General features: G+C 33.7%; 1 protein-coding gene across 1 annotated transcript in view; it reads left to right on the forward strand.

Moving 5' to 3' along the window:
- adamts6 (ADAM metallopeptidase with thrombospondin type 1 motif, 6) overlaps positions 1-27,082 on the forward strand; it is a 217,357-nt gene that overhangs the window by 122,902 nt on the left and 67,373 nt on the right. Inside the window, exons 13-14 of the mRNA XM_061966341.1 lie at positions 8,295-8,440; positions 18,276-18,339. Coding sequence (XP_061822325.1) covers positions 8,295-8,440; positions 18,276-18,339 — 210 coding nt within the window. The remainder of the gene's footprint in view (positions 1-8,294; positions 8,441-18,275; positions 18,340-27,082) is intronic.

The following is a 27,082-nucleotide window of genomic DNA, read 5'->3' on the forward strand; positions in this document are numbered from 1 at the left end:
TAGAACACACACTCGTGTTTGTTTCCGTAAGTAGGAACACACATTCAAAATACGTGCTCGCTTCTCAAAGCAGTAGTTCATCCTCCGTATATTCAGCTTCAAAAAGATAAGGTCATGAATCCTCATTTGTCCAATATATTTGTGGTTTGTTACCGAATCTGCCATGATTAGAACACACACTCGTGTTTGTTTCCGAAAGTAGGAACACACATTCAAAATACGTGCTCGCTTCTCAAAGCAGTAGTTCATCCTCCGTATATTCAGCTTCAAAAAGGTAAGGTCATGAATCCTCATGTGTCCAATATATTTGTGGTTTGTGACCGAATCTGCCATGATTAGAACACACACTCACGTTTGTTTCCGTAAGTAGGAACACACATTCAAAATATGTGCTCGCTTCTCAAAGCAGTAGTTCATCCTCTGTATATTCAGCTTCAAAAAGATAAGGTCATCAACCCTCATTTGTCCAATAAGTCATATCCGTGGTTTGTTACCTAATCTGCCATGATTAGAACACACACTCGTGTTTGTTTCCGTAAGTAGGAACACACATTCAAAATACGGTAAATATTGTTAGCTCGTGGCGCTAGCTGGGGTTTAGGTCATGGGCGTACTGGGAGGGACAGTTTTAACGCGGATTACGGCGGCCATTGTGGCGGGATGGTCCGAGGTCTAAAAGGGAAGAATAGGAGAGTGTCACCAGCTGTCACCGGCCATTAGCATTAGCTCAGTGGAGCCTTTGAGGGTCGGGGGCCCGCCGACAGGGTCCCGGACAACACAGGGGGGGCCCCAGGTTGAGCCAGGGGGGGGGCTTTTGGAAGCGCTTTTGGAGCAGTTTTAGGAGCGCCGCCGACGCACCCCGTCTGGGCCGGAAGGCTTGAAAAGGGAACGCGACCGTCAGCCGTTTCTCACCCGCCGTGTAATGAAGAGGGGCCCGCGGGGACAAAAAGTGACCCAGCGAGGCGAACTGAGCTTCTCGTTGTCTGCGCTCTCACCTTCCTGGAGGTTGTTGTGTAACGTCACCCCTCCCTGCAACTTCATCTCCTTTAAAGCACGGGGCGACGGAAAGAGGACACCGGCCCCACGTAGTCCTGGCCTCCAAGACTGCCAGTCCCTCTGGGCCCTTGGCCTACTGACACAGTTGGTGAAACCCAATCCCTTAACACCCTCAGGATGTGCTCGCATTAAACAAAGACGCCTCCCCCCCCCCCGCCCCCGTCGGATAAAAAGGCAATTTAAGTGTGCGATAGTTCACTTGGGGGCTGACCAGGTTTTGACCTGTCCCGGATGTAGGGTTGTACGGTATACCGGCACCGGTACGGTATCGCCGTGCTAATGAATCAAAAAATTATTTCCTAGAGAAAGTACCGGTTCCCGGGCGTGACGTCATGTCATGACATTGCTGGTTTTACGAGCAGAGGAGCATGTTGGGCAGCGCACACACACCGAGTACTTACAAGCAGACACAGTGTGTAGACAGAAAAGGGAGAACGGGCGCATTTTGGTGTAAAAAGTAAAGATAAAGGTGAAGTTATAACACTGAAACACTTCTAAATCACTAATCCTCGCCTCTGTGGCGACAAATAAAGAACGTTTCTTACAAGTATCATTATCACTGGAGGACGAGGAATATCTAAACATGCTTCACTACACACCGTAGGAGGATACAAAAGCTCACCGGCGTCACAATGTAAACAAACGCCATGGGTGGATCTACACCTGACATCCACTGTAATGATACCAAGTACAGGAGTGTATCTAGTCGATACTACTATGATTACATCGATATTTTTTCCTTTTTAAAAAAAAAAAAATCATACCATGTTTGTAAAGTTAGGAAATAAGTCCCTGCACACATGAGGACTTTGAATATGACCAATGTATGATCCTGTAACTACTTGGTATCAGATCCATACCTAAATGTGTGGTATCATCCAAAACTAATGTGAAGTATCAAAGAAGAGAATAAGTGATTATTACATTTTAACAGAAGTGTAGACAGAACATGTTAAAAGAGAAAATAAGCAGATATTAACAGTAAATGAACAAGTGGATTAATAATCAATTTTTACAGTTTGTCCCTCATAATGTGTACAAAATAATAGGTGTATAAATGACACAATATGTTACTGCATAGACTAATTAGGAGTCTTTGTTTGTTTACTTACTACTAAAAGACAAGTTGTCTATTTTATTTAAGGACTAAATTACGATAATAAATATGTTTCATGTACACTAAGATTTTTTTTGTTCAAATAAAGACAATAATGCCATTTTTTGTGGTCCCCTTTATTTAGAAAAGTATCGAAAGGTATCGAAATACATTTTGGTACCGGTACCGGGACAACCCTAACACAAACATCTATTTATAATGTACACAAAAACCAAAGCACTTTCGACATATCTCATTCTATTTTAGTAACTTTATTGAGTTTACAACCCCCCTGGCGCTGTTTTGCACTGTTTTTGTGCTTATTAGGGCCCGCATGGCCCATTGCATAAGGACTCCCACAGGGAGTCTTTATGCAATGGGACATAAGGACCTATTGAATTTGTAAGGTTTTATTCTTTCTTTCTTATTCTTCCGCCGCCTCTTTGAGCACTAATTTGACCCACTTAACATGCTTCAAAACTCACCATATTTGACCCACACATCAGGACCTGCAAAAATTGTCTTTTAATAAAAAAAACAAACCCCAAAACTCAAAATTGCGCTCTAGCGCCCCCTAGGGGGAAAAAAACTAGACTGCCTGTAACTCCCACTAGGAAGGCCGGAGAGACATGAAACAAAAACCTCTATGTAGGTTTGACTTAGACCTAGTTTTCATAATTGTATATTCTCGGGCAAAAATCAACAGGAAGTTGGCAATTCCCCCTTCAAGACAAAAAAGTACTAAAAACAGTCACTTTTGCCTTTTTGAGCTGTAATTTGACCCCCTTAACACGCTTCAAAACTCACCAAACTGAACACACACATCAGGACTGGCAAAAATTGTGATCTAATAAAAAAACCTAACCCCAAATTTAAAAATTGCGCTCTAGAGCAATTTTTTAATAAAACGGAGAAAAAACTGCTCCTCGGAAGAATAAAATGACAAAACTGCCTGTAACTCCCACTGGGAAGGTCGGAGAGACATGAAACAAAATCCTCTCCGTAGGTCTCACTTAGACCTACATTTCATAAATTGACACCCCCCAGCAAAAATCAACAGGAAGTTTGCTATTCCCCCTTCAAAACAATTTTTTTGTAAAAACCGGTCACCTTCCTTCAAAAACTATCTCCTCTGAGCGCGTTTGTCGTTTCGGCTTCAAACTAACACAGGAGAGAGATTAAACCCTTGTGTATAAAATAACAGAACAGCTTTTTAATACCTGCTCCGGTTTTGATTTTATGACCCTTCAAAGACCCGCTGCGCTGATGCTGCTGCGCTGCTGTTTTTTTAAGATGGCTGCTTAAAAGCAGGAAGCACCAACGTGCCCACACAATGCAGACAAGGTAGGTACACTAGACAAAAGTCTTGGGACACTTCAGACTAAAAGTAGACAAAAATATTGGGACACTTAGGACTAGCACCTGCCAAATACGCGGGCCCGACCAATGCTGCTTGCAGCTTTAATTTTGATTATTATTTCTCAATTGTTTGTAAATGTTGCAATTTATAAATCAAGGTTTATAAAATTAAAAAACAAACAAAAAACTATGTAAGACTACATTTCTGCCTCTGCGTGACGTCATTATCATCGCACCGTTGCTGTAATTGTGTAATTGCAATAACAATTGCACACTATTTCTACAAAAAAAGAGTCAAAGTATTGTAAGAAAATGTATTCAATTCAACAATAAACCATACTTGCCAACCCTCCCGAAAACCTCCCGGGACAAATTTTCTCCCGAAATTCAGGCGGAGCTGGAGGCCACGCCCCCCTCCAGCTCCATGCGGACCTGAGTCCGCTTTCCCGCAATATAAAGAACGTCTACAGTAAAGCAGTCCGTCTGCCGTAAACAGCAATGTTGTGACACTCTTAAACAGGACAATACTGCCATCTAGTGCATTTGATGAAAGCACTTTTGTGCGTGCCACACAGCAATGCATCATCAGAGAGGGCGTTCAGCATGGTTAGAAAGATAGTGACAGAGAATAGAACAAGGATGGACAATTCAACCCTTAACTCAACAATGAGTAGATGAGTGTTATGTGTGTGTATATGTGTAAATAAATGAACACTGAAATTCAAGTATTTCTTTTATATATATATATATATACCGTATTTTCCGCACTATTAGCCGCACCTAAAAAACACAAATTTACTCAAAAGCTGACAGTGTGGCTTATAACCCGGTGTGCTTTATATATGGATTAATATTAAGATTCATTTTCATAAAGTTTCGGTCTCGCAACTACGGTAAACAGCCGCCATCTTTTTTCCCCGTAGAAGAGGAAGTGCTTCTTCTTCTACGCAAGCAACCGCCAAGGTAAGCACCCGCCCCCCATAGAAGAGGAAGCGCTTCTTCTTCTACTGTAAGCAACCACCCGCCCCCATAGAAGAAGAAGAAGCGCGCGGATATTACGTTTCATTTCCTTTGTGTGTTTACATCTGTAAAGACCACAAAATGGCTCCTACTAAGCGACAGGTTTCCGGTTCATGAAAAGACGCAATCTCTCCATCCGCACACGGACTACTATTTCACAGCAACTGCCTAAAGACTTTCAAGAAAAGCTGGCTACTTTCCGTGCATATTGTAAAAACAAGATAGCTGAAAAAAAGATCCGGCCAGAGAACATTATCAACATGGACGAGGTTCCACTGACTTTTGATATTCCTGTGAACCGCACTGTGGATACAACGGGAGCACGTACGGTGAATATTCGCACCACAGGGAATGAGAAGTCATCCTTCACTGTGGTTCTAGCTTGCCATGCTAATGGCCAGAAACTTCCACCCATGGTGATATTCAAAAGGAAGACCTTGCCAAAAGAGACCTTTCCAGCCGGCGTCATCATAAAAGCTAACTCGAAGGGATGGATGGATGAAGACAAGATGAGCGAGTGGTTAAGGTAAGTTTACGCGAAGAGGCCGGGTGGCTTTTTTCACGCAGCTCCGTCCATGTTGATATACGACTCCATGCGCGCCCACATCACGCTGGTTTTTAATATATTATTAAAGTTTGACTGACCTATCTGACTGTTTTTTTGACATTCCTTTAGCGCAGTTAGATGCGGCTTACAACACGGGGCGGCTTATAGGTGGACAAAGTTTTTAAATATGCCGTTCATTGAAGGCGCGGCTTATAACCCAGGGCGCCTTATGGTGCGGAAAATACGGTATATATATATATAGCTAGAATTCACTAAAAGTCAATTATTTCTTATATATATATATATATATATATATATATATATATATATATATATATATATATATGTATGTGTGGGAAAAAAAATCACAAGACTATTTCATCTCTACAGGCCTGTTTCATGAGGGGGGGTACCCTCAATCATCAGGAGATTTTAACGGGAGCATTCGCATACCATGGTTTATATAGGGCAAAGAGTGGGTGGGTACAGGCTGGCGTAGGGGCGTGGTGATTGGCTCATGTGTTACCTAGGAGGTGTTTCCGTCTATGGCGGCATGCTGTTACAATTTCGCTGCGCTTGTTGAGGGATGACAGGTCTGGACGGTAAATAATAAACAGTTTCTCTTTCAAGCATAGGTTGCATCTTTTATTACCACTATTGTAAGGTGTGCCGGATGCAAGAATTTGCCATGTTATTGAATATTCAACATTATTGTCTTTGAGGTCCCAAATGTGTTTGCTGAGTTCTGTGGTATTTCGCAGGTTTTGGTTCCTGAAAGAAGCCTTGTGATTGTTCCATCTGGTTTTGAATTCTCCCTCGGTTAATCCTACATATGTGTCGGATGTGTTAATGTCCTTGCGTATTACCTTAGATTGGTAGACAACTGATGTTTGTAAGCACACCCCGTTGAGAGGGCAATCAGGTTTCTTTCGACAGTTACAGCCTTTGTTGGTTTTGGAGTCGCTCTGTCCGGGGGCCGACGGCTCATTTGCAATTGTTTTGTTGTGGTTTGAGATGATTTGTCGTATATTGTTCATGCAGCTGTAGCTCAATTTAATGTTGTTCTTGTTGAATACTTTTCTTAGGTTGTTGTCTTTGGGAAAGTGTTTGTCAATCAGATTGAGGAATTTGTGTCCAATGTTCGTTGAGACGTTTTTGCTGTATGGGGGGTTGTACCAGATGATGTCGTTTCGTTTTCTGTTCTTTTTTGGCTGGTTTCCTGGCGTGGGTTCATAGGTAAGGGTGAAATTGTATCCGCTTTCATCGTACCAAAAAGCCCTTGATGAAAGCGGATACAATTTCACCCTTACCTATGAACCCACGCCAGGAAACCAGCCAAAAAAGAACAGAAAACGAAACGACATCATCTGGTACAACCCCCCATACAGCAAAAACGTCTCAACGAACATTGGACACAAATTCCTCAATCTGATTGACAAACACTTTCCCAAAGACAACAACCTAAGAAAAGTATTCAACAAGAACAACATTAAATTGAGCTACAGCTGCATGAACAATATACGACAAATCATCTCAAACCACAACAAAACAATTGCAAATGAGCCGTCGGCCCTCAGACAGAGCGACTCCAAAACCAACAAAGGATGTAATTGTCGAAAGAAACCTGATTGCCCTCTCAACGGGGGATGCTTACAAACATCAGTTGTCTACCAATCTAAGGTAATACGCAAGGACATTAACACATCCGACACATATGTAGGATTAACCGAGGGAGAATTCAAAACCAGATGGAACAATCACAAGGCTTCTTTCAGGAACAAAAACCTGCGAAATACCACAGAACTCAGCTAACACATTTGGGACCTCAAAGACAATAATGTTGAATATTCAATAACATGGCAAATTCTTGCATCGAGCACACCTTACAATAGTGGTAATAAAAGATGCAACCTATGCTTGAAAGAGAAACTGTTTCTTATTTACCGTCCAGACCTGTCATCCCTCAACAAGCGCAGCGAAATTGTAACAGCATGCCGCCATAGACGGAAACACCTCCTAGGTAACACATGAGCCAATCACCACGCCCCTAGGCCAGCCTGTACCCACCCACTCTGTGCCCTATATAAACCATGGTATGCGAATGCTCCCATTAAAATCTCCTGACGATTGAGGGTACCCCCCCTCATGAAACAGGCCTGTAGAGATGAAATAGTCTTGTGATTTTTTTCCCACACATACATATATTGCGCTCTACTACGGTATCGAGCACTATTTTTTGGATAACCTTATTAAGACATATATATATATATACATATATATATATATATATATATATATATATATATATATATATATATATATATATATATATATATATACATAGCTAGAATTCACTAAAAGTCAATTATTTCTTATATATATATATATATATATATATATATATATACATTTTCTACCGCTTATTCCCTTCGGGGTCGCGGGGATATATATATATATATATATATATATATATATATATATATATATATGTATATATATATATATATGAAATACTTGACTTGGTGAATTCTAGCTGTAAATATACTCCTCCCCTCTTAACAACGCCCCCAACCACGCCCCCGCCCCAACCACGCCCCCCCGCACTCACCCCCCACCCCCCACCTCCCGAAATTGGAGGTCTCAAGGTTGGCAAGTATGCAATAAACACTCGTACTAATAAAAAACAAAAAAACAAAACAATGTGAGACTACATTTCCGCCTCTGCGTGACGTCATTATCTGCTGTAATTGTGTTATTGCAATAACAATTGCACTATTTCTACAAAAAATAATTCGAAGTATTGTAAGAAAATGTATTTAATTTAACAATAAAGAGCCGCACTAATTAAAAAAAATAAAAATAAAATTAAAATGTCGGGCTAGCTTTGACCGACAGCTTCATGTGACTTTTAAAGAAAAGCAAAGAAAGGAAATAATTCCCCTGGTGAGGAATTTAAAAAAAAAAGAGCTGAGTCATGTGAACATTAAAAGGAGAGAGGACAGAATGGAAACATGGCTAATGACAAATGAAATAATGGGGTGAGTAATGGTGTCATCAGGCTTTAGTGTGTTTAAAAAAGAGGGGAAAGAAAGAAGAAGGAAAAAGTCATCAGTCAGGTGGTGTATAGTCTACATTTCACCCGCGCTCATTTACGTGGCTGCTGGAAAAGTGTCAAAGTGACTTGTTGCACTAATGCTCGCCCTCTCCCGCCCCCAGTGGTGCTTCCAGGGCGAGTGTGTGTCGTTCGGCACCTGGCCCCAGAGCGTGGACGGCGGCTGGGGCCCCTGGTCCTCCTGGGGGGAGTGCAGCAGGACGTGCGGCGGCGGCGTCTCCTCCTCCGCCAGGCACTGTGACAGCCCAGCGTAAGTAGGCAAAGTAAGCCACGGCCAGCGGAACACCTCCCAGTGTGTGTGTGTGTGTGTGTGTGTGTGTGTGTGTGTGTGTGTGTTCTTGTATTCCTCACCTTCTTGGGACACCAACAAGGAAAAGTACCTCCCATATGAGGACCGCTTGGGACCCAAATCATGGTCCCATCTAATAGAGAATGGCTCATTTGCACCCCTGGTGGTGGAGTCTATCAAAATGAGGGTGGTGCCAAAAAGGAGGGGCTGTGTGTCGATTTTAAAAGTGCTCCCCCTCTGGTCAACATATGAAATAACAAGTGTGTGTAAAAAAAAATTGAAGTGCTCCCCCTCTGGTCAACATATGTAATAACAAGTGTGTGTAAGACATTGAAATGCGCCACCTTTGGCCAAAATTAATTAAAAAAAATAAAAATAAACATGTATATAGCATACTTGCCAACCCTCCCGGATTTTCCGGGAGACTCCCGAAATTCAGCGCCTCTCCCGAAAACCTCCCGGGACAAATTTTCTCCCGAAAATCTCCCGAAATTCAGGCGGAGCTGGTGGCCACGCCCCCTCCAGCTCCCTGCGGACCTGAGTCCGCTTTCCCCGCGATATAAAGAACGTCTACAGTAAAGCAGTCCGTCTGCCGTAAAACAGCAATGTTGTGACACTCTTAAACAGGACAATACTGCCATCTAGTGCATTTGATGGAAGCACTTTTGTGCGTGCCACACAGCAATGCGTCATCAGAGAGGGCGTTCAGCATGGTTAGAAAAATAGTGACAAATAGAACAAGGATGGACAATTCAACCCTTAACTCAACAATGAGTAGATGAGTGTTATGTGTGTGTATATGTATATGTGTAAATAAATGAACACTGAAATTCAAGTATATCTTTTATATATATATATATATATATATATATATATATATATATATATATATATATATCCCCGCGACCCCGAAGGGAATAAGCGGTAGTAAATGGATGGATGGATGGATGGATATATATATATATATATATATATATATATATATATATATATATATATATATATATATATATATATATATATATATATATATATTTATATATATATATATATATATATATATATATATATATATATATATATATATATATATATAAGAAATAATTGACTTTCAGTGAATTCTAGCTATATATATATATATATAGCTAGAATTCACTGAAAGTCAATAATAAACCCCGAAGGGAATAAGCGGTAGTAAATGGATGGATGGATGGATGGATATATATATATATATATATATATATACATATATAGATATATATATATATATATATATATATATATATATATATATATATATATACATACATATATATAAGAAATAATTGACTTTCAGTGAATTCTAGCTATATATATATATATATATATATATATATATAGCTAGAATTCACTGAAAGTCAATTATTTCTTATTTATATATATATATATATATATATATATATATATATATATATATATATATATATATATATATATATATATAGCTAGAATTCACTGAAAGTCAATTATTTCTTATATATATATGTATATATATATATATATATATATATATATCCATCCATCCATCCATCCATTTACTACCGCTTATTCCCTTCGGGGTCGCGGGGATATATATATATATATATATATATATATATATATATACATATATATATATGAAATACTTGACTTGGGGAATTCTAGCTGTAAATATACTCCTCCCCTCTTAACCACGCCCCCAACCACGCCCCCCAACCACGCCCCCCGCACCCACCCCCCCACCTCCCGAAATTGGAGGTCTCAAGGTGGGCAAGTATGGTATATAGAGACATAGTGTAATAACTTGAAGTAAATAATGAAGATTAAAAACCAATTACAAACAAAAAATAAAAAAAAACAACTAAAAGCTTATCTTTTTTATATTTGCATAGTTTGTATATATTGTATTTAATGTAAATACAAATCTTTATATATCTAGAAAGGGTGGTCCTAAAGAGGTAAGCATTTTTTTCAGGTCTCAAGAAGGTAACAAATACAAGATTGTGTGTGTGTGTGTGTGTGTGTGTGTGTGTGTGTATTTGTGTTCTTGTATTCTCAGCCTTCTTGAGACATCAACAAGGAAAAGTAGCTTCCATATGAGGAGGTGTGAACAAGTTGGGACCAAAGTCATGGTCCCAATACGGAAAAACATTGCATCTAATAGAGAATGTCTCATTTTCACCCCTGCTGGTGACATCTATCAAAATTAGTGTTTTTTTTTTTCAAATTGACTGTGTGTCACTTTTAAAAGTACTCCCCCCCTATAAAAGAATGAAAACACTGTAATATGCATGCCCAGCCAGTAGGTGGCAATGTACGTCATGAAACACGACGTACAAAATGACACTGTTTGCATTTGTGGAACATCCGTTTGCAATATATTTGCTTTTGTTCACGCCATGAAGATGTACTGAAAAGTTGACGTTTTTGATAACATCGTCAATGTCCGGAGTGAGTAAAACCACCGTCATATGCACGCCAGCCCTGATGGTGGCGACGTTTGCAACAAAACACGTTGTGCAAGTCAGTCCAATGTGACGTATGCAAGATGTGACACATTTTGCTGCTAAAACTACATTTTTGACATGACCAGTGTTGCTTCTTCCACACCAAACTCATCCAAGCGCTTGGTTTAACCTCATTTCCCCCTCGCTTCCCGCCGTGCGTTTAAGAGACACCGCTGTGTTTAGATGGAGACAGGTGTGGACAATATTGTCCCCACACTAAAAGTATGCAGAAAAGTATTTGATGTTGCCACAACTTGTTTAGAAAGTCTTTGCTGGGATGTTCACTCCTACTTTCTTTAACTGTATCAGTGTTCAAATAACATCAGTACTAGCTCAAATGTTTTGTCATCTCCTCCAATTGAACGCAGGCTGTGAGAATTGTGTATTCGAAGTGAGAGGTGTCACTCCTCTTTGTTTTTATTGGCCAAACTGTTGTACTGGTAGGAGTCGTTGGAGAAGAACGACGTTTGTTTATTAGACTTCATCGTCATTAGCCAAACTGCTTTGTCTTTTATTTTGATATCAAAAAGAAAATACTAGTTTGGTTTTATACAAACTGGCAGCTCAGGTGCCAAAATGTTACTGTACAATTGCATTTTTTTAATTTACAGTAAAAAAAATTAAATTTTACAGTAAAATTCTGGCAACTGTGCTGCCAGTTTTTTTTTTGTTTTTTTGAGGTGGCAAAAATTTACTGTAAAATTGCATTTTTTTTTTAATTTACAGGGAAAAAAAAGAAGTACATTTTACAGTAAAATTCTGGCGACTGAGCTGCCAGTTTGTTTGTTTTTTCCATGTGCCAAAATGTTACTGTAAAATTGCAGGTTTTTTTATTTACAGTAAAAAAAATTAATGTAAATTTTACAGTAAAATTCTGGTAACTGAGCTGCCAGTTTTTTGTTTTTGTTTTCAGGTGCCAACATTTTACTGTAAAATTGCAGTTTTTTTTATTTACAGTAAAAACATTATGTACATTTTACAGTAAAATTCTGGCAACTGAGCTGCAAGTTTTTTTGTTTTTGTTTTTCAGGTGCCAAAATGGTACTGTAAAATTGCAGTTTTTTGATTTACAGTAAAAAAAATAATAATTAAATTTTACAGTAAAATTCTGGCAACTGAGCTGCCAGTTTGTTTGTTTTTTCCATGTGCCAAAATGTTACTGTAAAATTGCAGGTTTTTTTATTTACAGTAAAAAAAATTAATGTAAATTTTACAGTAAAATTCTGGTAACTGAGCTGCCAGTTTTTTGTTTTTGTTTTCAGGTGCCAACATTTTACTGTAAAATTGCAGTTTTTTTTATTTACAGTAAAAAAAAACAATTACATTTTACAGTAAAATTCTGGCAAACGAGCTGTGAGTTTGTTTTCTTTTGTTTTTCAGGTGCCAAAATTTTACTGTAAAATTGCAGTTTTTTTTTATTTCCAGTAAAAAAAATTACATTTTACAGTAAAATTCTGGCAAATGAGCTGCGAGTTTGTTTTCTTTTGTTTTTCAGGTGCCAAATTTTTACTGTAAAATTGCAGTTTTTTAAATTTACAGTAAATAAACATTATGTACATTTTACAGTAAAATTCTGGCAACTGAGCTGCGAGTTTTTTTGTTTTTGTTTTTCAGGTGCCAAAATGGTACTGTAAAATTGCAGTTTTTTTATTTACAGTAAAAAAAATAATTAAATTTTACAGTAAAATTCTGGCAACTGTGCTGCCAGTTTTTTTTTTTTTTTTTTCAGGTGGCAAAAATTTACTGTAAAATTGCATTTTTTTTTAATTTACAGGGGAAAAAAAGATGTACATTTTACAGTAAAATTCTGGTGACTGAGCTGCCAGTTTGTTTGTTTTTTCCATGTGCCAAAATGTTACTGTAAAATTGCAGGTTTTTTTATTTACAGTAAAAAAAATTAATGTAAATTTTACAGTAAAATTCTGGTAACTGAGCTGCCAGTTTTTTGTTTTTGTTTTCAGGTGCCAACATTTTACTGTAAAATTGCAGTTTTTTTTATTTACAGTAAAAAAACATTATGTACATTTTACAGTAAAATTCTGGCAACTGAGCTGCAAGTTTTTTTGTTTTTGTTTTTCAGGTGCCAAAATGGTACTGTAAAATTGCAGTTTTTTGATTTACAGTAAGAAAATAATAATTAAATTTTACAGTAAAATTCTGGCAACTGAGCTGCCAGTTTGTTTGTTTTTTCCATGTGCCAAAATGTTACTGTAAAATTGCAGGTTTTTTTATTTACAGTAAAAAAAATTAATGTAAATTTTACAGTAAAATTCTGGTAACTGAGCTGCCAGTTTTTTGTTTTTGTTTTCAGGTGCCAACATTTTACTGTAAAATTGCAGTTTTTTTTTATTTACAGTAAAAAAACAAAATTACATTTTACAGTAAAATTCTGGCAAATGGGCTGCGAGTTTGTTTTCTTTTGTTTTTCAGGTGCCAAATTTTTACTGTAAAATTGCAGTTTTTTTTATTTACAGTAAATAAACATTATGTACATTTTACAGTAAAATTCTGGCAACTGAGCTGCGAGTTTTTTTGTTTTTGTTTTTCAGGTGCCAAAATGGTACTGTAAAATTGCAGTTTTTTTATTTACAGTAAAAAAATAAAAAATAAAAATTTTACAGTAAAATTCTGGCAACTGAGCTGCCAGTTTGTTTTTTTGTTTTTCAGGTGCCAAAATGTTACTATAAAATTGCAGTTTTTTAAATTTACAGTAAAAAAAAGAAGTACATTTTACAGTAAAATTCTGGTAACTGAGCTGCCAGTTTTTTGTTTTTGTTTTCAGGTGCCAACATTTTACTGTAAAATTGCAGTTTTTTTTTATTTACAGTAAAAAAAAAAATTACATTTTACAGTAAAATTCTGGCAAATGAGCTGCGAGTTTGTTTTCTTTTGTTTTTCAGGTGCCAAATTTTTACTGTAAAATTGCAGTTTTTTTTATTTACAGTAAATAAACATTATGTACATTTTACAGTAAAATTCTGGCAACTGAGCTGCGAGTTTTTTTGTTTTTGTTTTTCAGGTGCCAAAATGGTACTGTAAAATTGCAGTTTTTTTATTTACAGTAAAAAAAATAATAATTAAATTTTACAGTAAAATTCTGGCAACTGAGCTGCCAGTTTGTTTTTTTGTTTTTCAGGTGCCAAAATGTTACTATAAAATTGCAGTTTTTTTTAATTTACAGTAAAAAAAAGAAGTACATTTTACAGTAAAATTCTGGTAACTGAGCTGCCAGTTTTTTTGTTTTTGTTTTCAGGTGCCAACATTTTACTGTAAAATTGCAGTTTTTTTTAATTTACAGTAAAAAAAATAATTACATTTTACAGTAAAATTCTGGCAAATGAGCTGCGAGTTTGTTTTCTTTTGTTTTTCAGGTGTCAAATTTTTACTGTAAAATTGCAGTTTTTTTTATTTACAGTAAATAAACATGTACATTTTACAGTAAAATTCTGGCAACTGAGCTGCGAGTTTTTTTGTTTTTGTTTTTCAGGTGCCAAAATGGTACTGTAAAATTGCAGTTTTTTTATTTACAGTAAAAAAAATAATTACATTTTACAGTAAAATTCTGGCAACTGAGCTGCGAGTTTTTTTGTTTTTGTTTTTAGGTGCCAAAATTGTACTGTAAAATTGCAGTTTTTTTTAATTTACAGTAAAAAAAAGAAGTACATTTTACAGTAAAATTCTGGTAACTGAGCTGCCAGTTTTTTGTTTTTGTTTTCAGGTGCCAACATTTTACTGTAAAATTGCAGTTTTTTTTATTTACAGTAAAAAAAATAAATTACATTTTACAGTAAAATTCTGGCAAATGAGCTGCGAGTTTGTTTTCTTTTGTTTTTCAGGTGCCAAATTTTTACTGTAAAATTGCAGTTTTTTTAATTTACAGTAAATAAACATTATGTACATTTTACAGTAAAATTCTGGCAACTGAGCTGCGAGTTTTTTTGTTTTTGTTTTTCAGGTGCCAAAATGGTACTGTAAAATTGCAGTTTTTTTATTTACAGTAAAAAAAATAATAATTAAATTTTACAGTAAAATTCTGGCAACTGAGCTGCCAGTTTGTTTTTTTGTTTTTCAGGTGCCAAAATGTTACTATAAAATTGCAGTTTTTTTTAATTTACAGTAAAAAAAAGAAGTACATTTTACAGTAAAATTCTGGTAACTGAGCTGCCAGTTTTTTGTTTTTGTTTTCAGGTGCCAACATTTTACTGTAAAATTGCAGGTTTTTTTTATTTACAGTAAACAAATTGTTTTAATTTTACAGTAAAATGTTGGCAAATAAGCTGCGAGTTTGTTTTCTTTTGTTTTTCAGGTGCAAAAATTTTACTGTAAAATTGCAGTTTTTTTAATTTACAGTAAAAAAAAGTATTTTCATTTTACAGTAAAATTCTGGCAACTGAGCTGCGAGTTTTTTTGTTTTTGTTTTTCAGGTGCCAAAATTGTACTGTAAAATTGCAGAGTTTTTTTTTATTTACAGTAAAAAAAAAAATAATTACATTTGACAGTAAAATTCTGGCAACTGAGCTGCCAGTTTGTTTTTTTGTTTTTCAGGTGCCAAAATGTTACTGTAAAATTGCAGAGTTTTTTTTATTTACAGTAAAAAATAAATAAATTACATTTTACAGTAAAATTCTGGCAACTGAGCTGTCAGTTTGTTTTTTTGTTTTTCAGGTGCCAAAATGTTACTGTAAAATTGCAGTTTTTTAAATTTACAGTAAAAAAAAAGAAGTACATTTTACAGTAAAATTCTGGTAACTGAGCTGCCAGTTTTTTGTTTTTGTTTTCAGGTGCCAACATTTTACTGTAAAATTGCAGTTTTTTTTTATTTACAGTAAAAAAAAAAAATTACATTTTATAGTAAAATTCTGGCAAATGAGCTGCGAGTTTGTTTTCTTTTGTTTTTCAGGTGCCAAATTTTTACTGTAAAATTGCAGTTTTTTTTATTTACAGTAAATAAACATTATGTACATTTTACAGTAAAATTCTGGCAACTGAGCTGCGAGTTTTTTTGTTTTTGTTTTTCAGGTGCCAAAATGGTACTGTAAAATTGCAGTTTTTTTATTTACAGTAAAAAAAAATAATAATTAAATTTTACAGTAAAATTCTGGCAACTGAGCTGCCAGTTTGTTTTTTTGTTTTTCAGGTGCCAAAATGTTACTATAAAATTGCAGTTTTTTTAATTTACAGTAAAAAAAAGAAGTACATTTTACAGTAAAATTCTGGTAACTGAGCTGCCAGTTTTTTGTTTTTGTTTTCAGGTGCCAACATTTTACTGTAAAATTGCAGGTTTTTTTTATTTACAGTAAAAAAAAAAAATTACATTTTACAGTAAAATTCTGGCAAATGAGCTGCGAGTTTGTTTTCTTTTGTTTTTCAGGTGCCAAATTTTTACTGTAAAATTGCAGTTTTTTTTATTTACAGTAAATAAACTATGTACATTTTACAGTAAAATTCTGGCAACTGAGCTGCAAGTTTTTTTGTTTTTGTTTTTCAGGTGCCAAAATGGTACTGTAAAATTGCAGTTTTTTTATTTACAGTAAAAAAATAATAATTAAATTTTACAGTAAAATTCTGGCAACTGAGCTGCCAGTTTGTTTTTTTGTTTTTCAGGTGCCAAAATGTTACTATAAAATTGCAGTTTTTTAAATTTACAGTAAAAAAAAAGAAGTACATTTTACAGTAAAATTCTGGTAACTGAGCTGCCAGTTTTTTGTTTTTGTTTTCAGGTGCCAACATTTTACTGTAAAATTGCAGTTTTTTTTTATTTACAGTAAAAAAAAAAAATTACATTTTACAGTAAAATTCTGGCAAATGAGCTGTGAGTTTGTTTTCTTTTGTTTTTCAGGTGCCAACTTTTTACTGTAAAATTGCAGTTTTTTTATTTACAGTAAATAAACATTATGTACATTTTACAGTAAAATTCTGGCAACTGAGCTGCCAGTTTGTTTTTTTGTTTTTCAGGTGCCAAAATGGTACTGTAAAATTGCAGTTTTTTTTATTTACAGTAAAAAATAAATAAATTACATTTTACAGTAAAATTCTGGCAACTGAGCTGTCAGTTTGTTTTTTTGTTTTTCAGGTGCCAAAATGTTACTGTAAAATTGCAGTTTTTTAAATTTACAGTTAAAAAAAAAGTATTTTCATTTTACAGTAAAATTCTGGTAACTGAGCTGCGAGTTTTTTTGTTTTTGTTTTTCAGGTGCCAAAATTGTACTGTAAAATTGCATTTTTTTTATTTACAGTAAAAAAAATTATGTAAATTTTACAGTAAAATTCTGGCAACTGAGCTGCGAGTTTTTTTGTTTTTGTTTTTCAGGTGCCAAAATTGTACTGTAAAATTGCAGAGTTTTTTTTTATTTACAGTAAAAAAAATAATAATTACATTTTACAGTAAAATTCTGGCAACTGAGCTGTCAGTTTGTTTTTTTGTTTTTCAGGTGCCAAAATGTTACTGTAAAATTGCAGTTTTTTTTAATTTACAGTAAAAAAAAAAGTATTTTCATTTTACAGTAAAATTCTGGCAACTGAGCTGCAAGTTTTTTTGTTTTTGTTTTTCAGGTGCCAAAATTGTACTGTAAAATTGCAGTTTTTTTTATTTACAGTAAAAAAAAAAATTACATTTTACAGTAAAATTCTGGCAAATGAGCTGCGAGTTTGTTTTCTTTTGTTTTTCAGGTGCCAAAATTTTACTGTAAAATTGCAGTTTTTTTTATTTACAGTAAATAAAAATTATGTAAATTTTACAGTAAAATTCTGGCAACTGAGCTGCGAGTTTTTTTGTTTTTGTTTTTAGGTGCCAAAATTGTACTGTAGAATTGCAGTTTTTTTAATTTACAGTAAAAAAAAAAGTACATTTTACAGTAAAATACTGGCAACTGAGCTGCCTTTTTTTTTATCGTAAAAACTGCAGTACTGTTCTTCCATTTACAGTAATATACACTAATTTTTTTTTACATTACTTGTGTTATTTTCATGTCACCGAGTTATCACTTCAAAAACCCTTCATGTGACGAGCATGCTTTGTGCACGTGTAGAGAGCGACTAATTGATACCAAAGGATTGTGTTTGGTCACATGAGGTGTTTATTCCACTGCAGCCACCACAAACACACAACGTCCACAAACACACACCAGGTGTTTATTCCACTGCAGCCACCACAAGCACACAACGTCCACAAACACACACCAGGTGTTTATTCCACTGCAGCCACCACAAACACAACGTCAGGTTGTGGCTGCGAGTGACGTCGCCTCATTCAAGTGTCCTGTGTTCCTCAGGCCTTCTGGAGGAGGGAAGTACTGCCTCGGGGAGAGGAAGCGCTACCGATCCTGTCACACCACCGTGAGTTTCTATTCTCTTGTCTCAGTAGAAGGCCTGATTGACAACCTAGGTGAACATGTGACACTTGATTGGAGCCTGACACTTTCCTGAATGAAACGCACTTTGGAGCGGCGCTTTAAATCAATATTTAACATGGCCGTGCATATTCAACTCTTTCTAGGTGGCCCTTTTGTAGGTTTTTAAAAAAAAGTCTGGCCTCAGGGTGAACACTAAAGTCTTTAGTGCACAGGTGTCAAACTCAAGGCCCGGGGGGGGGCCAGATGTGGCCCGCCACTTCATTTTATTTGGCCCTGGAAAGCCTGCAAATAATATGTATCAAAGTACTGTAACTTTTCTGACTAAATGTATTTTTTCTTAAAATGTATATGTACTCCATGTAATTGCAAATCATGTTAACTTGAATGTTGTCTAATTATGCAAAAATATATCATCAAACCATTTTCTTAAATAGAAATAAATATTAATAATAATGATTTCAAAGCAATGTGCAATGTAAAAATAGCAATAGATTTCATGGTGAAATTTGAATGAATGAATGAATGAAACGAATGAAATAAGTTTATTTCGGTCAAAAAATCAAGCATTAACCATTTTGTGTGATCAGTTTAAGAGTACAGATTATACATTTTTAACAATCATACACGTTTACACACAAAAATAGAATAAAAAGATTGGCCGAAAAAGGAATAGGCTGAAGCCAAAGCTTATATTTGCCTATCCTATCTATACCTTCACTATCCTATACCTTCACTATCCTATACTTTGACTATCCTATACCTTCACTATCCTATACATTCACTATCCTATACCTTCACTATCCTATACCTTCACTATCCTATACAGTCACTATCCTATACATTCACTATCCTATGCCTTCACTATCCTATACCTTCACTATCCTATACCTTCACTATCCTATACCTTCACTATCCTATACTTTGACTATCCTATACCTTCACTATCCTATACATTCACTATCCTATACCTTCACTATCCTATACAGTCACTATCCTATACCTTCACTATCTTATACCTTCACTATCCTATACCTTCACTGAAAATAAGATTACCTGGAACATCAACGTTAAAAAAATCAATGGGATGAAAGTAATTGTTATTATATTGGATCATTTTCAATGATTTCACCTTTCAAGGTTTTCTTAAACTTTAACAAAGAACTACATCACTGAGCTTGTTCCACCATTTAACTCCTAATACTGAAATACATTTGTATTTTATATTCCTTCTTACTTCAAAAATCAATATCCCCCGTAAATTATAGTTTTCTCATCTTAATTTAAATAACTATACATTTACTGTGGTTTTTACAGCATTTTTCTCTAAAAAAAAAAAAAAAAAAAACAGTACTTTTTTTTACTGTAATAAACTGTGGTGATGTTTTGGCATTTACAGTTTAACATCGAAAAATCTACACTTGTTGATTTGCAGTAAAAAACAAAAACTAAAAAACTGGCAGCGCAGGTGCCAAAATGTTACTGTAAAATTGCAGTTTTTTTATTTCCAGTAAAAAAAAATTGTTTTTAAATTTTACAGTAAAATTCTGGCAACTGAGCTGCCAGATTTTTTTTTCAGGTGCCTGAATTTTTCTGTAAAATTGCATTTTTTAAATTTACAGTAAAATAAAATAAAAAATGTAAATGTTACAGTAACATTCTGGCAACTGAGCTGTCAGTTTTGTTTTTGTTTTTCAGGTGCCAAAATTTTACTGTAAAATCGCAGAGTTTTTTTTTATTTACAGCAAAAAAAATGTTTTTAAATTTTACAGTAAAATTCTGGCAACTGAGCTGCCAGTTTGTTTTTTGTTTTTTTCAGGTGCCAAAATATAACTGTAAAATTGCATTTTTTTTTTAATTTACAGTGAAATGAAATAAAAAATGTAAATTTTACAGTAACATTCTGGCAACTGAGCTGTCAGTTTTGTTTTTGTTTTTCAGGTGCCAAAATTTTACTGTAAAATCGCAGAGTTTTTTTTTTAATTTACAGCAAAAAAAATGTTTTTAAATTTTACAGTAAAATTCTGGCAACTGAGCTGCCAGTTTTTTTTTGGTTTTTTTTCTGGTGCCAAAATTTTACTGTAAAATTGCAGTTTTTTTAATCTACAGTAAAAAAAACAAAAGTACATTTTACAGTAAAATTCTGGCAACTGAGCTGCCAGATTTTTTTTCAGGTGCCTGAATTTTTCTGTAAAATTGCATTTTTTTTAATTTACAGTAAAATAAAATAAAAAAATGTAAATGTTACAGTAAAATTCTGGCAACAGAGCCGACAGTTTTTTTTTGTTTTTTTCAGGTGCCAAAATATAACTGTAAAATTGCATTTTTTTTTAAATTTACAGTGAAATGAAATAAAAAATGTAAATTTTACAGTAACATTCTGGCAACTGAGCTGTCAGTTTTGTTTTTGTTTTTCAGGTGCCAAAATTTTACTGTAAAATCGCAGAGTTTTTTTTAAATTTACAGCAAAAAAAATGTTTTTAAATTTTACAGTAAAATTCTGGCAACTGAGCTGCCAGTTTTTTTTTGTTTTTTTTTCTGGTGCCAAAATTTTACTGTAAAATTGCAGTTTTTTTAATCTACAGTAAAAAAAACAAAAGTAAATTTTACAGTAAAATTCTGGCAACTGAGCTGCCTTTTTTTTAACCATAAAAACAGCAGTACTATTCTTCCATACACTACATTTTGAGGTAAAAATTATTGCAACTTACCATATTTTTTTTACATTTTAGTTTTTTTTTTAAATGTACTAATAAAATGCATAAAAAAATTACGTAATAATAGTATCCAGTGTTAGAATCGGCCCTCTGGGGCCAAACATAACTGCCATGTGGCCCTCAGTGAAAAGGACTTTTGACACCTCTGAGTTAGTGTGAGGCCACGTCAAATCCTGTCTGCTTAGACCAGGTCAAGTCCAGTCAGATGAGGTCAGGCCAGGTGAGGTCAGTTAATACCCCCTGCTGTGCTGGACCACCGACTCTGCTGCTTTTGTTTTTCAGGTGTCAAAACTTTACTGTAAAATTGCAGTTTTTTAAAATTTACAGTAAAAAAAACAAATGTACATTTTACAGTAAAATTCTGGCAATTGAGCTGCCAGTTTTTTTTTGTTTTTTTTTCAGGTGCCAAAATTTTACTGTAAAATTGCATTTTTTTTTAATTTACAGTAAAAAAATAATAATTAAATTTTACAGTAAAATTCTGGCAACTGAGCTGCCAGTTTTTTGTTTTTTGTTTTTCAGGTGCCAAAATTTTACTGAAAATGTAATTTAAAAAAAAATTTACAGTATAAAAAAAAAGAAGTAAATTTTACAGTAAAATTCTGGCAACTGAGCTGCCAGTTTTTTGGGTTTTTTTTCCAGGTGCCAAAATTTTACTGTAAAATTGCAGGTTTTTTTATTTACGGAAAAATAGAAAAAAAATGTAAATTTTACAGTATTGAGCTGCCATTTTTGTTTTTGTTTTCAGGTGACAAAATTTTACTGTTACATTGCAGTTTTTTTAAATTTACAGTTAAAAATAAAAAATTTACAGTAAATTTCTGGCAACTGAGCAGCCAGTTTTTTTTGTTTGTTTTTCAGGTGCCAAAATGTTACTGTAAAATTGCATTTTTTTAAATTTACAGTAAAAAAAAAAAAGAAGAAGTAAATTTTACAGTAAAATTCTGGCAACTGAGCTGCCAGTTTTTTTTTTGTTTTTTTTTCAGGTGCCAACATTTTACTGTATAATTGCAGTTTTTTTAATTTACAGTAAAAAAAAAACAAAAGTACATTTTACAGTAAAATTCTGGCAACTGAGCTGCCTTTTTTTAACCATAAAAACAGCAGTACTGTTTTTCCATTTACAGTAATATACACTACATTTTGAGGTGAAATTATTGCAACTTACCATTTTTTTTTACATTTTAGTTTTTTTTTTAAATGTACTAATAAAATGCATTAAAAAATTACGTAATAATAGTATCCAGTGTTAGAAGCGGCCCTCTGGGGCCAAACATAACTGCCATGTGGCCCTCAGTGAAAAGGACTTTTGACACCTCTGAGTTAGTGTGAGGCCACGTCAAATCCTGTCTGCTTAGACCAGGTCAAGTCCAGTCAGATGAGGTCAGGCCAGGTGAGGTCAGTTAATACCCCCTGCTGTGCTGGACCACCGACTCTGCTGCTTTTGTTTTTCAGGTGACAAAACTTTACTGTAAAATTGCGGGTTTTTTAAAATTTACAGTAAAAAAAAACAAATGTACATTTTACAGTAAAATTCTGGCAATTGAGCTGCCAGTTTTTTTTTTTTTTTTTTCAGGTGCCAAAATCTTACTGTAAAATTGCAGTTTTTTTTAATTTACAGTAAAAAAAAAATTACATTTTACAGTAAAAATTCTGGCAACTGAGCTGCCAGTTTTTAGTTTTTTGTTTTTCAGGTGCCAAGATTTTACTGAAAATGTACATTTTTTTTAATTTACAGTATAAAAAAAAGAAGTAAATTTTACAGTAAAATTCTGGCAACTGAGCTGCCAGTTTTTTTGTTTTTTTTCCAGGGGCCAAAATTTTACTGTAAAATTGCAGATTTTTTTTATTTATGGAAAAATTAAAAAAAATGTAAATTTTACAGTATTGAGCTGCCATTTTTGGTTTTTTTTTCAGGTGACAAAATTTTACAGTTAAAAATAAAAATTTTCCAGTAAATTTCTGGCAACTGAATTGCCAGTTTTTTTGTTTGTTTTTCAGGTGCCAAAATTTTACTGAAAATGTACATTTTTTAAATTTACAGTATAAAAAAAAGAAGTAAATTTTACAGTAAAATTCTGGCAACTGAGCTGCCAGTTTTTTTGTTTTTTTTCCAGGGGCCAAAATTTTACTGTAAAATTGCAGATTTTTTTTATTTATGAAAAAATTAAAGGAAATGTAAATTTTACAGTATTGAGCTGCCATTTTTGGGGTTTTTTTCAGGTGACAAAATTTTACTGTCAAATTGCAGTTTTTTTTAATTTACAGTAAAAAAACAGAAGAAGTAAATTTTACAGTAAAATTCTGGCAACTGAGCTGCCAGTTTGTTTTTTGTTTTTTTTCAGGTGCCAAAATGTTACTGTATAATTGCAGTTTTTTTAATTTACAGTAAAAAAAAACAAAAGTAAATTTTACAGTAAAATTCTGGCAACTGAGCTGCCTTTTTTTTAACCATTAAAAACAGCAGTACTGTTCTTCCATTTACAGTAATATACACTACATTTTGAGGTAAAAATTATTGCAACTTACCATATTTTTTTTACATTTTAGTTTTTTTTAAAAATGTACTAATAAAATGCATTAAAAAATTACGTAATAATAGTATCCAGTGTTAGAAGCGGCCCTCTGGGGCCAAACATAACTGCCATGTGGCCCTCAGTGAAAAGGACTTTTGACACCTCTGAGTTAGTGTGAGGCCACGTCAAATCCTGTCTGCTTAGACCAGGTCAAGTCCAGTCAGATGAGGTCAGGCCAGGTGAGGTCAGTTAATACCCCCTGCTGTGCTGGACCACCGACTCTGCTGCTTTTGTTTTTCAGGTGTCAAAACTTTACTGTAAAATTGCAGTTTTTTAAAATTTACAGTAAAAAAAACAAATGTACATTTTACAGTAAAATTCTGGCAATTGAGCTGCCAGTTTTTTTTTTGTTTTTTTTTCAGGTGCCAAAATTTTACTGTAAAATTGCATTTTTTTTTAAATTTACAGTAAAAAAAATAATTAAATTTTACAGTAAAATTCTGGCAACTGAGCTGCCAGTTTTTTGTTTTTTGTTTTTCAGGTGCCAAAATTTTACTGAAAATGTAATTTTTTTTTAATTTACAGTATAAAAAAAAAGAAGTAAATTTTACAGTAAAATTCTGGCAACTGAGCTGCCAGTTTTTTTTTGTTTTTTTTCCAGGTGCCAAAATTTTACTGTAAAATTGCAGGTTTTTTTTATTTACGGAAAAATAGAAAAAAATGTAAATTTTACAGTATTGAGCTGCCATTTTTGTTTTTGTTTTCAGGTGACAAAATTTTACTGTGACATTGCAGTTTTTTTAAATTTACAGTTAAAAATAAAAATTTTACAGTGAATTTCTGGCAACTGAGCAGCCAGTTTTTTTTGTTTGTTTTTCAGGTGCCAAAATGTTACTGTAAAATAGCATTTTTTTAAATTTACAGTAAAAAAAAAAAGAAGTAAATTTTACAGTAAAATTCTGGCAACTGAGCTGCCAGTTTTTTTTTTGTGTTTTTTTTCAGGTGCCAACATTTTACTGTATAATTGCAGTTTTTTTAATTTACAGTAAAAAAAAAACAAAAGTACATTTTACAGTAAAATTCTGGCAACTGAGCTGCCTTTTTTTAACCATAAAAACAGCAGTACTGTTTTTCCATTTACAGTAATATACACTACATTTTGAGGTGAAATTATTGCAACTTACCATTTTTTTTTACATTTTAGTTTTTTTTTTAAATGTACTAATAAAATGCATTAAAAAATTACGTAATAATTCTATCCAGTGTTAGAAGCGGCCCTCTGGGGCCAAACATAACTGCCATGTGGCCCTCAGTGAAAAGGACTGTTGACACCTCTGAGTTAGTGTGAGGCCACGTCAAATCCTGTCTGCTTAGACCAGGTCAAGTCCAGTCAGATGAGGTCAGGCCAGGTGAGGTCAGTTAATACCCCCTGCTGTGCTGGACCACCGACTCTGCTGCTTTTGTTTTTCAGGAGTCAAAACTTTACTGTAAAATTGCAGTTTTTTAAAATTTACAGTAAAAAAAACAAATGTACATTTTACAGTAAAATTCTGGCAATTGAGCTGCCAGTTTTTTTTTGTTTGTTTTTTTCAGGTGCCAAAATTTTACTGTAAAATTGCATTTTTTTTTAATTTACAGTAAAAAAAATAATTACATTTTACAGTAAAAATTCTGGCAACTGAGCTGCCAGTTTTTAGTTTTTTGTTTTTCAGGTGCCAACATTTTACTGAAAATGTACATTTTTTTAAATTTACAGTATAAAAAAAAGAAGTACATTTTACAGTAAAATTCTGGCAACTGAGCTGCCAGTTTTTTGGTTTTTTTTTCCAGGTGCCAAAATTTTACTGTAAAATTGCAGGGTTTTTTTATTTACGGAAAAATAGAATTTTTTTTTAAATTTTACAGTATTGAGCTGCCATTTTTGTTTTTGTTTTCAGGTGACAAAATTTGACTGTTACATTGCAGTTTTTTTAAATTTACAGTTAAAAATAAAAATTTTACAGTAAATTTCTGGCAACTGAGCAGCCAGTTTTTTTTGTTTGTTTTTCAGGTACCAAAATGTTACTGTAAAATTGCATTTTTTTAAATTTACAGTAAAAAAAAAAAAAGAAGAAGTACATTTTACAGTAAAATTCTGGCAACTGAGCTGCCAGTTTTTTTTTTGTTTTTTTTTCAGGTGCCAACATTTTACTGTATAATTGCAGTTTTTTTAATTTACAGTAAAAAAAAAACAAAAGTACATTTTACAGTAAAATTCTGGCAACTGAGCTGCCTTTTTTTAACCATAAAAACAGCAGTACTGTTTTTCCATTTACAGTAATATACACTACATTTTGAGGTGAAATTATTGCAACTTACCATTTTTTTTTACATTTTAGTTTTTTTTAAAAAATGTACTAATAAAATGCATAAAAAAATTACGTAATAATACTATCCAGTGTTAGAAGCGGCCCTCTGGGGCCAAACATAACTGCCATGTGGCCCTCAGTGAAAAGGACTCTGAGTTAGTGTGAGGCCACGTCAAATCCTGTCTGCTTAGACCAGGTCAAGTCCAGTCAGATGAGGTCAGGCCAGGTGAGGTCAGTTAATACCCCCTGCTGTGCTGGACCACCGACTCTGCTGCTTTTGTTTTTCAGGTGTCAAAACTTTACTGTAAAATTGCAGTTTTTTAAAATTTACAGTAAAAAAAACAAATGTACATTTTACAGTAAAATTCTGGCAATTGAGCTGCCAGTTTTTTTTTTGTTTTTTTTTCAGGTGCCAAAATTTTACTGTAAAATTGCATTTTTTTTTAAATTTACAGTAAAAAAAATAAATTAAATTTTACAGTAAAATTCTGGCAACTGAGCTGCCAGTTTTTTGTTTTTTTGTTTTTCAGGTGCCAAAATTTTACTGAAAATGTAATTTTTTTTTAATTTACAGTATAAAAAAAAAGAAGTACATTTTACAGTAAAATTCTGGCAACTGAGCTGCCAGTTTTTTGGTTTTTTTTTCCAGGTGCCAAAATTTTACTGTAAAATTGCAGGTTTTTTTATTTACGGAAAAATAGAAAAAAATGTAAATTTTACAGTATTGAGCTGCCATTTTTGTTTTTGTTTTCAGGTGACACAATTTGACTGTTACATTGCAGTTTTTTTAAATTTACAGTTAAAAATAAAAATTTTACAGTAAATTTCTGGCAACTGAGCAGCCAGTTTTTTTTTGTTTGTTTTTCAGGTGCCAAAATGTTACTGTAAAATTGCATTTTTTTTTAAATTTACAGTAAAAAAAAAAAGAAGAAGTAAATTTTACAGTAAAATTCTGGCAACTGAGCTGCCAGTTTTTTTTGTTTTTTTTTTTTCAGGTGCCAACATTTTACTGTATAATTGCAGTTTTTTTAATTTACAGTTAAAAAAAAACAAAAGTACATTTTACAGTAAAATTCTGGCAACTGAGCTGCCTTTTTTTAACCATAAAAACAGCAGTACTGTTTTTCCATTTACAGTAATATACACTA

This window comes from Nerophis lumbriciformis, linkage group LG11 (assembly GCF_033978685.3).
Source record: "Nerophis lumbriciformis linkage group LG11, RoL_Nlum_v2.1, whole genome shotgun sequence".
Classification (NCBI taxonomy): domain Eukaryota; kingdom Metazoa; phylum Chordata; class Actinopteri; order Syngnathiformes; family Syngnathidae; genus Nerophis; species Nerophis lumbriciformis.